Below are 15,096 nucleotides of genomic sequence, written 5' to 3'. Positions count from 1 at the left end.
GCCAAATGTACATAATGTTGACACGTTAACTGATATATCTGTAGTATTTTCAGGACCTTGGATAGCAGTAGTGTTGCATTGAGGTATATTTTGATTAACATACAAATCACATTAACCCATCATTGGTGGGTTTTTTAAACGTTATTATCTATTCATTTTTATTCATGAAGTGTATTTTTTCATTCATTTACACTATTTTCTTTTCCAACATATATAATGAGAGTGTCTCAATAGATCCATTGTGAAATAAATAGGTAGGCTTAATGCAGTAAGTTCGCCTGATTCTAGTTTTGTGTAGTTTTCTGCTCTGGGCTCTTAGGGCCGCTGTTGGCCAACATGTTTCGTTTTAGTTCGGATGTGAAGCATTTTCTCCGTTGCACAGACGCACAAAGCACAGCAGCACAGATAGGGAAGGAGTGGACAACGGACACGGGAACAACGTCTCTCGGATATTTTTGTGGACGTTTGGAATATTGCCTTTTATTTTGTGAAAGCATGAAGCCTTTTTAAATGAGCTGTGAGATAACGGATGGACGCTTTATTTGACCTTCTTTTGGATATATCCAGGAAAACAATGGCGCAGCAAGTACTGTTCCTCGTCTCTGTCGTCTCCGTTTGTTCGGTGCTCGGGCAGATCAGCTTCACCATTCCTGAGGAAATGGCGAAAGGATCTTTAGTGGGAAATATAGCACGGGATCTAGGTTTAGATGTCAAACGACTCGCGTCAGGTAAAGCTCGTGTTTATTCCGGTGATAGCACAGTTTACATCGAACTAAATAAAGAACGGGGAGTCCTCCTTATCAAAGACAGAATAGACAGAGAGGCGCTTTGCGAACAGACGATGCCTTGTTCGTTACATTTCCAAATAATATTAGAAGATCCGATGGAGTTTTACAGCGTATCTATCGAGATCACAGACATTAACGATAATGCACCAACCTTTGAGAAAGCCGAAATGAAATTCAAAATTAGTGAATCTGCAGGCGTTGGATCGAAATTTGTTTTGGAAAGAGCTATGGATTTAGACGTTGGCAACAACGATCTGGAGAATTACGTTCTAAAACCTCCTGAAAATTTTGCTCTGAAAATACATAATCAAGCAGACGGATCGAAAAATGTCGAGATGGTTTTGCAGAAAGCTCTCGATAGGGAAACACATGAGCATATGTCTCTCGTTTTGACGGCTGTGGACGGCGGACAGCCACAAATGTCTGGAACAATGCAGGTTCTCATCACTGTGCTGGATGTAAATGATAATGCTCCTGTCTTTACGCAGTCGATATATAAAGCTACTGTGATGGAGAATTCTCCAAAAGGCACCGTGGTGACCACGGTCAGTGCTTCTGATGCAGATCAGGGTTTAAATGGAAAGGTAATATATTCAATCACGAACACAATGGATGATGTAAGACGTGTGTTTGAAGTGAATGAAGAAAGCGGCGTGGTGCGGTTAGTTGGTAATATAGACTATGAAAGGGCACATACGTTCCAAATAAATGTTCGTGCAAGTGATGAAGGCGGATTAACAGATTCCAGCAAAGTTATTGTTGATATAGTTGACATGAATGATAATATGCCCGTTATTAATATAATGTCTAAATCAAACGTTATATCAGAAAATGCAAAATCCAACACTGTTGTAACAATGATTAACATTCAGGATCAAGATTCGGGTGATAATGGAAAAGTTAACTGTGCCATCAATGAAAACATGCCATTCATTTTGATGGCGACGTCAAATAATTTCTTCAGTTTAGTGACGGACAATGATTTGGACCGAGAAAGTGAATCTGCGTATAACATCAGCGTGACGTGTTCTGATCAGGGAGTACCTTCACTCACCAGCTGCGTTACTCTCAATCTACAGATCTCAGATGTAAACGATAACGTCCCTGCTTTTGAAAAACCTTCTTATGAGGCATATCTTATAGAGAACAATACACCAGGTATCTCAATATTCATGGTAAAAGCTAGAGACGCAGACTGGAACCAGAACGCCCGTGTCTCTTATATACTAGAGGACTCCTCTTTAAACGGCGTGCCCGTCTCCTCTTATGTGTCTGTTAGTGCTGACAGTGGAGTTATACATGCAGTCCGCTCTTTTGACTACGAGCAGATTAAAGATTTTCAGTTCTGTGTTAAAGCTCAAGATGGAGGCTCTCCTCCCCTCAGTAGTAACGTGAGTGTGAAAATACTGATCCAGGACCAGAACGACAACGCCCCTCAGGTTCTGTATCCAGTCCAGACTGGTGGTTCTCTAGTGGCTGAAATGGTGCCTCGTTCAGCAGATGTGGGCTATCTGGTCACCAAAGTGGTGGCTGTTGATGTGGACTCTGGACAGAATGCCTGGCTCTCCTATAAACTACAGAAAGCCACAGACAGGGCGCTGTTTGAAGTGGGCTTACAGAATGGAGAAATAAGAACTATCCGCCAAGTCACTGATAAAGATGCTGTGAAACAAAGACTGACTGTTATAGTGGAGGACAACGGACAGCCCTCTCGTTCAGCTACAGTCATTGTTAACGTGGCGGTGGCGGACAGCTTCCCTGAAGTGCTCTCGGAGTTCACTGACTTTACACACGACAAGGAGTACAATGACAACCTGACTTTTTACTTAGTCTTGGCTTTGGCTGTGGTTTCCTTTCTCTTTATCACGTGTTTAGTGGTGATCATATCAGTGAAAATCTACAGATGGAGACAGTCTCGTATCCTGTATCATTCCAGTCTCCCGGTGATCCCATATTATCCACCACGGTACTCAGACACTTTGGGGACAGGGACTCTCCAGCACGTGTACAATTACGAGGTGTGCAGGACCACTGACTCCAGGAAGAGTGACTGTAAATTCGGCAACGCTGGTAGTCAGAACGTTCTGATAATGGACCCCAGTTCTACAGGGACCATGCAGCGAATACAGAGTGAAAAGAGCATCCTGGATGAACCAGACTCTCCACTAGAGGTTAGAAATCACAGACAAAATGTTATTTTTGTATTAATCCGTCATTTCCCTCATGTTTAGCACCATGGACAGCTACTGCTTTGACTCTGAATCAATAGATTTCTAACTTGCTTATTGTTTTATTTATTCATCTGCAGTACTTTTAAAAACGGAATACAGGCTTGACATTTTCCCTGATATATATTTTTTTACATCCTGGTCTTTAGACCATGTTATTAGAGCTGTTGGCTCCAGTGGCGTTTTTAGACGAAAACAACATTGTCTTAATTTATATAACTTATTATTTATTTATTCATGTCATTATTATTGGGCCTATAACGCCACCTTTCATGTGATTTCAATGCATTGTAATTTTGCAGTTTGGACTCAGAGGGCCGCTATAGGCCAGAATGTCCCAGTTAAAGGCCATCTTGTGCAGTACCTCCCACCATATCGGTTTTATTATTTTCCCTTCTTTGGACGAGGGCATTGCATTTTACATAGTGACGAAACAGCGTGAAGCAGGATCGCTCTTTGTTTCTTTCGTTCAACATGTAAGCTGTGGTCGACGTGTTTTGGCTGATCATTTGTGGAATATCAAAGACCAAAAGGGATATTTACGTTTTCATCGAGAATACATTGCGACCAGGGAAAGAACAATGGGACACTACGTCGGATGGCTTCTTTTTATCTGGATCTTCTGTCTCAGCTCAGTGCTCGGGCAGGTCAGCTACACCATACCTGAAGAGATGTCGAAAGGCTCTGTAGTCGGTAATATAGCACAGGATTTAGGTTTGGATGTGAAGAGACTGAAATCAGGTAAAGCCCGTATTTTTACCCGCGATAGTATCGAATATGTCGAGCTGAACAGGGAAAGAGGAGTCCTCGTTATTAAAGACAGAATAGACAGAGAGGCCATCTGCGGACAAACAACGCCTTGTGCGCTCCATTTTCAGATCATATTAGAAAACCCGATGGAATTCTATAGTATAAGTATTGAGATTACAGACGTAAATGACAACGCCCCAGTGTTTCAAAAAAGCGATGTTCAATTTAAAATCAGCGAGTCTGCTGTAAGTGGGGCTAAATTCATATTAGACAGAGCCATTGATCCTGACGTTGAGACAAATGGCTTAAGAACATATATCCTAAAACCAACAGATAACTTTGCCCTTAAATTACACGGTCAAGCAGGAGACATCAGAAACATCGAAATGGTTTTAGAGAAACCTCTTGATAGAGAACAACATGAACACCTCTCTTTAGTGTTAACGGCAGTCGATGGTGGAGAGCCGCAGATGTCTGGAACAATGCAAATCCTGATCTCGGTTTTAGACGTCAATGATAACGCTCCCGTTTTCACCCAGCCGGTTTACAAAGCGTCTATTAAAGAAGGCGCTCCGTTAGGCACCATTGTGACGACGGTCATTGCGACTGATGCAGACGACGGAGAAAACGGTAAAATAACTTATTCGGTTTCAAGTATGTTAGATCATACTCATGGAATATTTGAAGTAAATGAGGTAAATGGGGCCGTGACATTGAGCGGAAAAATAGACTACGAAAAAGCTCGGACATTTGAGATAAATATACGCGCTAGTGATGAGGGAGGTCTGGTTGATTCTTGTAAATTAATTGTTGATGTCATTGATGTAAATGACAACATACCTGATATACACATTATGTCTAAATCCAATGTTATATCAGAAGACGCTAAACCTAACACAGTCGTAACCATGATCAATATAGAAGATGCAGATTCAGGTGAAAATGGCAAAGTGAAATGCTCCATAAACGATGACATTCCTTTTGCCTTGAGGTCGACATCGACCAACTTCTTCAGCTTAGTGACGGACAGTGATTTAGACAGAGAGAAAGAGTCCGGTTATAACATCAGTGTGACGTGTTCTGATGAGGGAGTGCCTTCGCTCTCCAGCAGCGTCACAATCGCCCTTCAGATCCTAGACGTCAATGATAACGCGCCTGTCTTTCTAAAAAAATCATACGAAGGACACATCATAGAAAACAACGTACAAGGTGTTTCTATATTCACACTGAACGCAAAAGACGCAGACTGGAACCAGAACGCCCGTGTCTCTTATATACTAGAGGACTCCTCTTTAAACGGCGTGCCCGTCTCCTCTTATGTGTCTGTTAGTGCTGACAGTGGAGTTATACATGCAGTCCGCTCTTTTGACTACGAGCAGATTAAAGACTTTCAGTTCCTTGTTAAAGCTCAAGATGGAGGCTCTCCTCCCCTCAGTAGTAATGTGAGTGTGAAAATACTGATCCAGGACCAGAACGACAACGCCCCTCAGGTTCTGTATCCAGTCCAGACTGGTGGTTCTCTGGTGGCTGAAATGGTGCCTCGTTCAGCAGATGTGGGCTATCTGGTCACTAAAGTGGTGGCTGTTGATGTGGACTCTGGACAAAATGCCTGGCTCTCCTATAAACTACAGAAAGCCACAGACAGGGCGCTGTTTGAAGTGGGCTTACAGAATGGAGAAATAAGAACTATCCGCCAAGTCACCGATAAAGATGCTGTGAAACAAAGACTGACTGTTATAGTGGAGGACAACGGACAGCCCTCTCGTTCAGCTACAGTCATTGTTAACGTGGCGGTGGCGGACAGCTTCCCTGAAGTGCTCTCGGAGTTCACTGACTTTACACACGACAAGGAGTACAATGACAACCTGACTTTTTACTTGGTCTTGGCTTTGGCTGTGGTTTCCTTTCTCTTCATCACGTGTTTAGTGGTGATCATATCAGTGAAAATCTACAGATGGAGACAGTCTCGTATCCTGTATCATTCCAGTCTCCCGGTGATCCCATATTATCCACCACGGTACTCAGACACTTTGGGGACAGGGACTCTCCAGCACGTGTACAATTACGAGGTGTGCAGGACCACTGACTCCAGGAAGAGTGACTGTAAGTTCGGCAACGCTGGTAGTCAGAACGTTCTGATAATGGACCCCAGTTCTACAGGGACCATGCAGCGAATACAGAGTGAAAAGAGCATCCTGGATGAACCAGACTCTCCACTAGAGGTTAGAAATCACTGACAGAATGTTCCATGTTGCATTCATCCGTCTTCTCCCTCAGGTCTAGCACCATGGACAGCTGCTGTTTTGACTTTATAAATCAATAGGCTATTTCTAACTTGCTAACTGCTGTCTTCTTTCAGCTGCAATATTTTTTTATTCCTGAATTCATGCTTCACATCATCTCAAGATGTATTTTTGTTATCAACATATTTTTAAGAATCCAATTCTATGGACCATGTTATGAGTGCAGTTTGCTCCAGAAGTGTTTTGGCAAAAACAACGTTGTCTACATTCATATTTAAAATTATTAGGGCTATAACCTGCGTTCCTCCGCATTTTGTTTACTTTTAATGCATTGTAATATTGCCTTTTGGACTCTAAGGGCCGCTATAGACCAGAATGTCCCAGTTAAAGGCCATCTTTTGCAGTACCTCCCACCATTTCGGTTTTATTATTTTCCAGTCTATGGACGAGCGCATTGCATTTTACAAGGACAAACACTGTGAAGCAGGATCGCTCTTTGTTTCTTTCGTTCAGCATGTAGGCCTACGCTGTTGTCGACGTGTATTGGCTGATCTTTTGAGGAATACCAATCTTATAAGAGGATCTTTACGTTTTCATTGAGCATACAACGACACTGGGGAAAGAACAATGGGACACTACGCGGAATTGCTTCGACTTCTCTGGATATTTTGTCTCAGCTCGGTGCTCGGGCAGGTCAGCTACACCATACCTGAAGAGATGGCGAAAGGCTCTGTAGTCGGTAATATAGCACAGGATTTAGGTTTGGATGTGAAGAGATTGAAATCAGGTAAAGCCCGTATTTTTACCCGTGACAGCATAGAATATGTCGAGCTGAACAGGGAAAGAGGAGTCCTCGTTATCAAAGACAGAATAGACAGAGAGGCCATCTGCAGACAAACGACGCCTTGTGCGCTCCATTTTCAGATCATATTAGAAAACCCGATGGAATTCTACAGTATAAATATCGAGATCACAGACGTGAACGATAACTCGCCAGTTTTTCAGAAAAGCGATGTTAATTTTAAAATCAGCGAGTCTGCGGTAAGTGGGTCTAAATTCATATTAGACAGAGCCATTGATCCTGACGTTGGGACGAATGGTCTAAGAACATACATCCTAAAACCAACAGATAACTTCGCCCTTAAATTACATGGTCAAGCAGGAGACATCAGAAACATCGAAATGGTTTTAGAGAAACCTCTTGATAGAGAACAACATGAACACCTCTCTTTAGTGTTAACGGCAGTCGATGGCGGAGAGCCGCAGATGTCTGGAACAATGCAGATCCTGATCTCCGTTTTAGACGCAAATGATAACGCTCCTGTTTTCACCCAGTCTGTTTATACAGCATCTATTAAAGAAGGCGCTCCGTTAGGCAGCATTGTTACTACGGTTACTGCGACTGATGCAGATGACGGAGAAAATGGAAAAATAACGTACTCAGTTTCAAGTATGTTAGATCATACTCTTGGATTATTTGAAGTAAATGAGAAAAATGGTGACGTGACATTGAGCGGCAGTATTGACTACGAAAGAGCTCAAACATTTGAGATAAATATACGCGCAAGTAATAATGATGAGGGAGGTCCAGTCGACTCATGTAAATTAATTGTAGATGTCATTGATGTGAACGACAACACACCTGATATTCACATAATGTCTAAATCCAATATAATATCAGAGGACGCTAAACCTAACACAGTCGTCACCATGATCAATATACAAGATGCAGATTCAGGCGAAAATGGAAAAGTGAAATGCTCCATAAACGATGACATTCCTTTTGCCTTGAGGTCGACATCTAACAACTTCTTCAGCTTGGTGACGGACAGTGATTTAGACAGAGAGAACGAGTCCGGTTATAATATCAGTGTGACGTGTTCTGATGAGGGAGTGCCTTCGCTTTCCAGCAGCGTAATAATCGCCCTTCAGATCATGGACGTCAATGATAACGCGCCTGTCTTTTCAAAAAAATCATACGAAGGATACATCGTAGAAAACAACTTACAAGGTGTCTCAATATTCACACTGAACTCGAGTGACGCAGACTGGAACCAGAACGCCCGTGTCTCTTATATACTAGAGGACTCCTCTTTAAACGGCGTGCCCGTCTCCTTTTATGTGTCTGTTAGTGCTGACAGTGGAGTCATACATGCAGTCCGTTCTTTTGACTATGAGCAGATTGAAGATTTTCAGTTTCTTGTTAAAGCTCAAGATGGAGGCTCTCCTCCCCTCAGTAGTACTGTGAGTGTGAAAATACTGATCCAGGACCAGAACGACAACGCCCCTCAGATTCTGTATCCAGTCCAGACTGGTGGTTCTCTGGTGGCTGAAATGGTGCCTCGTTCAGCAGATGTGGGCTATCTGGTCACTAAAGTGGTGGCTGTTGATGTGGACTCTGGACAGAATGCCTGGCTCTCCTATAAACTACAGAAAGCCACAGACAGGGCGCTGTTTGAAGTGGGCTTACAGAATGGAGAAATAAGAACTATCCGCCAAGTCACTGATAAAGATGCTGTGAAACAAAGACTGACTGTTATAGTGGAGGACAACGGACAGCCGTCTCGTTCAGCCACAGTCATTGTTAACTTGGCGGTGGCGGACAGCTTCCCTGAAGTGCTCTCGGACTTCACTGACTTTACACACGACAAGGAGTACAATGACAACCTGACTTTTTACTTGGTCTTGGCTTTGGCTGTGGTTTCCTTTCTCTTCATCACGTGTTTAGTGGTGATCATATCAGTGAAAATCTACAGATGGAGACAGTCTCGTATCCTGTATCATTCCAGTCTCCCGGTGATCCCATATTATCCACCACGGTACTCAGACACTTTGGGGACAGGGACTCTCCAGCACGTGTACAATTACGAGTTGTGCAGGACCACTGACTCCAGGAAGAGTGACTGTAAGTTCGGCAACGCTGGTAGTCAGAACGTTCTGATAATGGACCCCAGTTCTACAGGGACCATGCAGAGAATACAGAGTGAAAAGAGCATCCTGGATGAACCAGACTCTCCACTGGAGGTTAGAAATCACTGACAGAATTTTCCATTTTGTATTAATCAGCCTTTCCTCATGTCTAGCACCATGGACAGCTATTGTGTTGATGTTGTAAATCAATAGGCTTTTTCTAACTTGTTTACCGTTTTCTTCCTTCAGCTGTAGACCTTTCAAATACAGATGCCATTATTCACTTCATCCCAATATATGTTCCAGTTTAAATCATTTTGAAAGAATTCAAGTCTTTGGATTATGTTATAAATGCAGTTTGCTCCAGAAATGTTTTTAGCCAAAGCAACGTTGTCTTTATTAATATCACATTATTTATTAGGTTTATTACCTGTCTAATCTACTTATTGTGTTCTTTAAACGACTTGCAATTGGGCCTTTTGGACTCTGAGGGCCGCTATAGGCCAGAATGTCCCAGTTAAAGGACATCTCCTGCAGTACCTCCCACCATATCGGTTTTATTCTTTTCCCGTCTATGGACGAGAGCATTGCATTTTACAAGGACACGAATCAGCGTGAAGCAGGATCGCTCTTTGTTTTTTTTGTTAGACATGTAAGATGTTGTCGGCGTTTATTGGCTGATCTTCTGTGGAATATCAAAGACGAAACGGGACCTTTATGTTTTAACTGAGAATACAACGACATCGGGGAAAGAACAATGGGACGCTACGTCGGATGGCTTCTATTTATCTGGATCTTCTGTCTCAGCTCGGTGCTCGGGCAGGTCAGCTACACCATACCTGAAGAGATGGCGAAAGGCTCTGTAGTCGGTAATATAGCACAGGATTTAGGTTTGGATGTGAAGAGACTGAAGTCAGGTAAAGCCCGTATTTTTACCCGTGACAGCATCGAATATGTCGAGCTGAGCAGGGAAAGAGGAGTCCTCGTTATCAAAGACAGAATAGACAGAGAGGCCATCTGCGGACAAACGATGCCTTGTGCTCTCCATTTTCAGATCATATTAGAAAACCCGATGGAATTCTACAGTATAGATATCGAGATTACAGACGTGAATGACAACGCCCCAGTATTTGAAAAACTCGACGTGAAACTTAAAATCAGCGAGTCTGCTGTAAGCGGAGCTAAATTCATATTAGACATGGCAAATGATCCTGACGTCGGGATAAATGGCTTAAAAACATATATCCTAAAACCGACAAACAACTTCGCCCTTAAATTACACAATCAAGGAGGGGACATAAAATTCATCGAAATGGTTTTAGAGAAACCTTTCGATAGAGAACAGAATGAACACCTCTCTTTAGTGTTAACGGCAGTCGATGGCGGAGAGCCTCAGATGTCTGGAACAATGCAGATCCTGATCTCGGTTTTAGACGTCAATGATAACGCTCCCGTTTTCACCCAGTCTGTTTACAAAGCGTCTATTAAAGAAGGCGCTCCGTTAGGCACCATTGTAACTACGGTTACTGCGACTGATGCAGACGACGGAGATAATGGTAAAATAACGTACTCAGTTTCAAGCAAATTAGGTAAAACATTAGGAATGTTTAAAGTAAATGAAGAAAATGGGGCTGTGACATTGACTGGCAATATTGACTACGAAAAAGCTCAAACATTTGAGATAAATATACGCGCTAGTGATGAGGGAGGGCTGGTAGACTCTTGTACGTTAATCGTAGACGTCATTGATGTGAACGACAACACACCTGATATACACATTATGTCTAAATCCAATGTTATATCAGAAGACGCTAAACCTAACACAGTCGTAACCATGATCAATATAGAAGATGCAGATTCAGGTGAAAATGGAAAAGTGAAATGCTCCATAAACGATGACATTCCTTTTGCATTGAAGTCGACATCTAACAACTTCTTCAAGTTAGTGACGGACAGTTATTTAGACAGAGAGAAAGAGTCCGGTTATAATATCAGTTTGACGTGTTCTGATGAGGGAGTGTCTTCGCTTTCCAGCAGCGTCACAATCGCCCTTCAGGTACTAGACGTCAATGATAACGCGCCTGTCTTTCTAAAAAAAACATACGAAGGATATATCGTAGAAAACAACGTCCAAGGTGTCTCTATATTCACACTGAACGCAAAAGACGCAGACTGGAACCAGAACGCCCGTGTCTCTTATATACTAGAGGACTCCTCTTTAAACGGCGTGCCCGTCTCCTCTTATGTGTCTGTTAGTGCTGACAGTGGAGTTATACATGCAGTCCGCTCCTTTGACTACGAGCAGATTAAAGACTTTCAGTTCCGTGTAAAAGCTCAAGATGGAGGCTCTCCTCCCCTCAGTAGTAATGTGAGTGTGAAAATATTGATCCAGGATCAGAACGACAACGCTCCTCAGGTTCTGTATCCAGTCCAGACTGGTGGTTCTCTGGTGACTGAAATGGTGCCTCGTTCAGTAGATGTGGGCTATCTGGTCACTAAAGTGGTGGCTGTTGATGTGGACTCTGGACAGAATGCCTGGCTCTCCTATAAACTACAGAAAGCCACAGACAGGGCACTCTTTGAAGTGGGCTTACAGAATGGAGAAATAAGAACTATCCGCCAAGTCACTGATAAAGATGCTGTGAAACAAAGACTGACTGTTATAGTGGAGGACAACGGACAGCCGTCTCGTTCAGTTACAGTCATTGTTAACGTGGCGGTGGCGGACAGCTTCCCTGAAGTGCTCTCGGAGTTCACTGACTTTACACACGACAAGGAGTACAATGACAACCTGACTTTTTACTTGGTCTTGGCTTTGGCTGTGGTTTCCTTTCTCTTCATCACGTGTTTAGTGGTGATCATATCAGTGAAAATCTACAGATGGAGACAGTCTCGTATCCTGTATCATTCCAGTCTCCCGGTGATCCCATATTATCCACCACGGTACTCAGACACTTTGGGGACAGGGACTCTCCAGCACGTGTACAATTACGAGGTGTGCAGGACCACTGACTCCAGAAAGAGTGATTGTAAGTTTGGCAACGCTGGTAGTCAGAACGTTCTGATGATGGACCCCAGTTCGACAGGGACCATGCAGCGAATGCAGTGTGAAAAGAGCATCCTGGATGAACCAGACTCTCCACTAGAGGTTAGAAATCATTGACATAATGTTATTTTCGCATTAATCCGTTTTTCCCTGATGTTTAGCACCATGGACAGCTACTGTTTTGACTTTATGAATGAATAGGCTAATTCTAACTTGCTGATGGTTTTCTTCATTCAGCTGTAATACTTTTCAAATTCTGAATTCATGAACATCCCAACTGCATATATTTAAGATTTCATTAAGAACTGAAGCATTTGTAACATGTGATTAGTGCAGGTTCGTCCAAAATTGCTTCTGCCAATACAACGTTGTCATTATTTACATCACATTTATTGTCATCCCATTACCAGGCCATTCTACGTTTTGTTTTTAAGATTTAAACGAATTGTAATTTTGCCGTTTGAACTCTGAGGGCCGCTATAGACCAGAATGTTCCAGTTTAAAGGCCATCTTGAGCAGTACCTCCCGCCGGATCGGTTTTATTCTTTTCCAGACTAGGGACGAAAGCATTGCATTTTTCAAAGACACGAAACAGCGTGAATCAGGATCGCTCCTTGTTTCTTTCGTTCAATATGTAAGTTGTTGTCTACGTGTTTTGGCTGATCATTTGTGGAATATCAAAGACCAAAAGGGATATTAACGTTTTCATCGAGAATACATCGCGACCGGGGAAAGAACAATGGGTCGCCACGTCGGATGGCTTCTATTTATCTGTATCTTCTGGCTCAGCTCGGTGCTCGGGCAGGTCAGCTACACCATACCTGAAGAGATGTCGAAAGGCTCTGTCGTCGGTAATATAGCACAGGATTTAGGTTTGGATGTGAAGAGACTGAAGTCAGGTAAAGCCCGTATTTTCACCCGTGATAGCATCGAATATGTCGAGTTGAACAGGGAAAGAGGAGTCCTCGTTATCAAAGACAGAATAGACAGAGAGGCCATCTGCGGACAAACGACGCCTTGTGCGCTCCATTTTCAGATCATATTAGAAAACCCCATGGAATTCTACAGTATAAGTATTGAGATTACAGATGTTAATGATAACGCCCCGGTCTTTCAAAAAAAAGACGTAACATTTAAAATAAGTGAGTCGGCCGTAAGTGGAGCTAAATTCATATTAGACATGGCAAATGATCCTGACGTCGGGAAAAATGGCTTAAAAACATATATCCTGAAACCAACAGATAACTTTGCTCTAAAATTACATAGTCAAGCAGGAGTTATTACCAATATCGAAATGGTTTTAGAAAAACCTCTCGATAGAGAACAACATGAACACCTATCTTTAGTGTTAACGGCAGTCGATGGCGGTGAGCCGCAGACGTCTGGAACAATGCAGATCCTGATCTCGGTTTTAGACGTCAATGATAACGCTCCCGTTTTCACCCAGTCTGTTTACAAAGCGTCTATTAAAGAAGGCGCTCCGTTAGGCTCCATTGTTACTACGGTTACTGCGATGGACGCAGACGACGGCGATAATGGTAAAATTTCGTACTCAGTTTCAAGTATGTTGGACCACACTCTTGAAATATTTGAAGTAAATGAAAACAGCGGTGAGGTGAAGTTGATCAGAAATGTTGATTATGAAAAAGCTCGAACATTTCAGATAAACATTCGCGCTAGTGATGAGGGAGGTCTGGTCGATTCATGTAAATTAATTGTCGACGTCATTGATGTGAACGACAACACACCTGATATTCACATTATGTCCAAATCCAATGTGATTTCAGAAGACGCCAAACCTAACACAGTTGTAACCATGATCAATATAGAAGATGCAGATTCAGGTGAAAATGGAAAAGTGAAATGTTCCATGAACGATGACATTCCTTTTGCCTTGAGGTCGACATCTAACAACTTCTTCAGCTTAGTGACGGACAGTGATTTAGACAGAGAGAAAGATTCCGGTTATAATATCAGTGTGACGTGTTCTGATGAGGGAGTGCCTTCGCTTTCCAGCAGCGTCACAATCACCCTTCAGATCCTAGACGTCAATGATAACGCGCCTGTCTTTTTTAAAAAATCATACGAAGGATACATTGTAGAAAACAACGTCCAAGGGGTCTCTATATTCACACTGAACGCAAAAGACGCAGACTGGAACCAGAACGCCCGTGTCTCTTATATACTAGAGGACTCCTCTTTAAACGGCGTGCCCGTCTCCTCTTATGTGTCTGTTAGTGCTGACAGTGGAGTTATACATGCAGTCCGCTCTTTTGATTACGAGCAGATTAAAGATTTTCAGTTCTGTGTTAAAGCACAGGATGGAGGCTCTCCTCCCCTCAGTAGTAATGTGAGTGTGAAAATACTGATCCAGGACCAGAACGACAACGCCCCTCAGGTTCTGTATCCAGTCCAGACTGGTGGTTCTCTGGTGGCTGAAATGGTGCCTCGTTCAGCAGATGTGGGCTATCTGGTCACTAAAGTGGTGGCTGTTGATGTGGACTCTGGACAGAATGCCTGGCTCTCCTATAAACTACAGAAAGCCACAGACAGGGCGCTGTTTGAAGTGGGCTTACAGAATGGAGAAATAAGAACTATCCGCCAAGTCACTGATAAAGATGCTGTGAAACAAAGACTGACTGTTATAGTGGAGGACAACGGACAGCCCTCTCGTTCAGCTACAGTCATTGTTAACGTGGCGGTGGCGGACAGCTTCCCTGAAGTGCTCTCGGAGTTCACTGACTTTACACACGACAAGGAGTACAATGACAACCTGACTTTTTACTTGGTCTTGGCTTTGGCTGTGGTTTCCTTTCTCTTCATCACGTGTTTAGTGGTGATCATATCAGTGAAAATCTACAGATGGAGACAGTCTCGTATCCTGTATCATTCCAGTCTCCCGGTGATCCCATATTATCCACCACGGTACTCAGACACTTTGGGGACAGGGACTCTCCAGCACGTGTACAATTACGAGGTTTGCAGGACCACTGACTCCAGGAAGAGTGACTGTAAGGTCGGCAACGCTGGTAGTCAGAACGTTCTGATAATGGACCCCAGCTCTACAGGGACCATGCAGCGAATACAGAGTGAAAAGAGCATCCTGGATGAACCAGACTCTCCACTGGAGG

The 15,096-nt window shown here is 43.1% G+C and overlaps 2 protein-coding genes across 37 annotated transcripts in view; both read left to right on the top strand.

Moving 5' to 3' along the window:
- On the top strand, nucleotides 1–3,019 carry LOC132465773 (protocadherin beta-16-like). Its single transcript, XM_060062579.1, has one exon. It carries the CDS (start codon nucleotides 530–532, stop codon nucleotides 3,017–3,019), a length of 2,490 nt encoding a protein of 829 aa, XP_059918562.1. The 5' UTR covers nucleotides 1–529.
- The window catches only part of LOC132465763 (protocadherin gamma-C5-like), a 284,228-nt gene that overhangs the window by 214,407 nt on the left and 54,725 nt on the right, over nucleotides 1–15,096 (top strand). For 4 of the 36 annotated variants that reach the window (XM_060062523.1, XM_060062522.1, XM_060062520.1 and 1 more), the window contains exon 1: nucleotides 3,341–5,988. The exons of 26 other annotated variants lie outside the window; for them this stretch is intronic. In XM_060062523.1, the coding sequence (XP_059918506.1) occupies nucleotides 3,349–5,988 (2,640 nt within the window). In that variant the 5' untranslated portion in view covers nucleotides 3,341–3,348. 6 more of the 36 variants (XM_060062562.1, XM_060062542.1, XM_060062569.1 and 3 more) reach the window with 5 other exon arrangements.

Source organism: Gadus macrocephalus, chromosome 10 (assembly GCF_031168955.1).
Source record: "Gadus macrocephalus chromosome 10, ASM3116895v1".
Lineage (NCBI taxonomy): Eukaryota > Metazoa > Chordata > Actinopteri > Gadiformes > Gadidae > Gadus > Gadus macrocephalus.
Note: the sequence above shows the minus strand (reverse complement) of the source record. Positions and strands in the feature narration are given on the sequence as shown.

Coding starts and splice junctions, on each gene's coding strand:
- LOC132465773 (XM_060062579.1), top strand. CDS start 530: ATGGACGCTTTATTTGACCTTCTTTTGGATATATCCAGGAAAACAATG.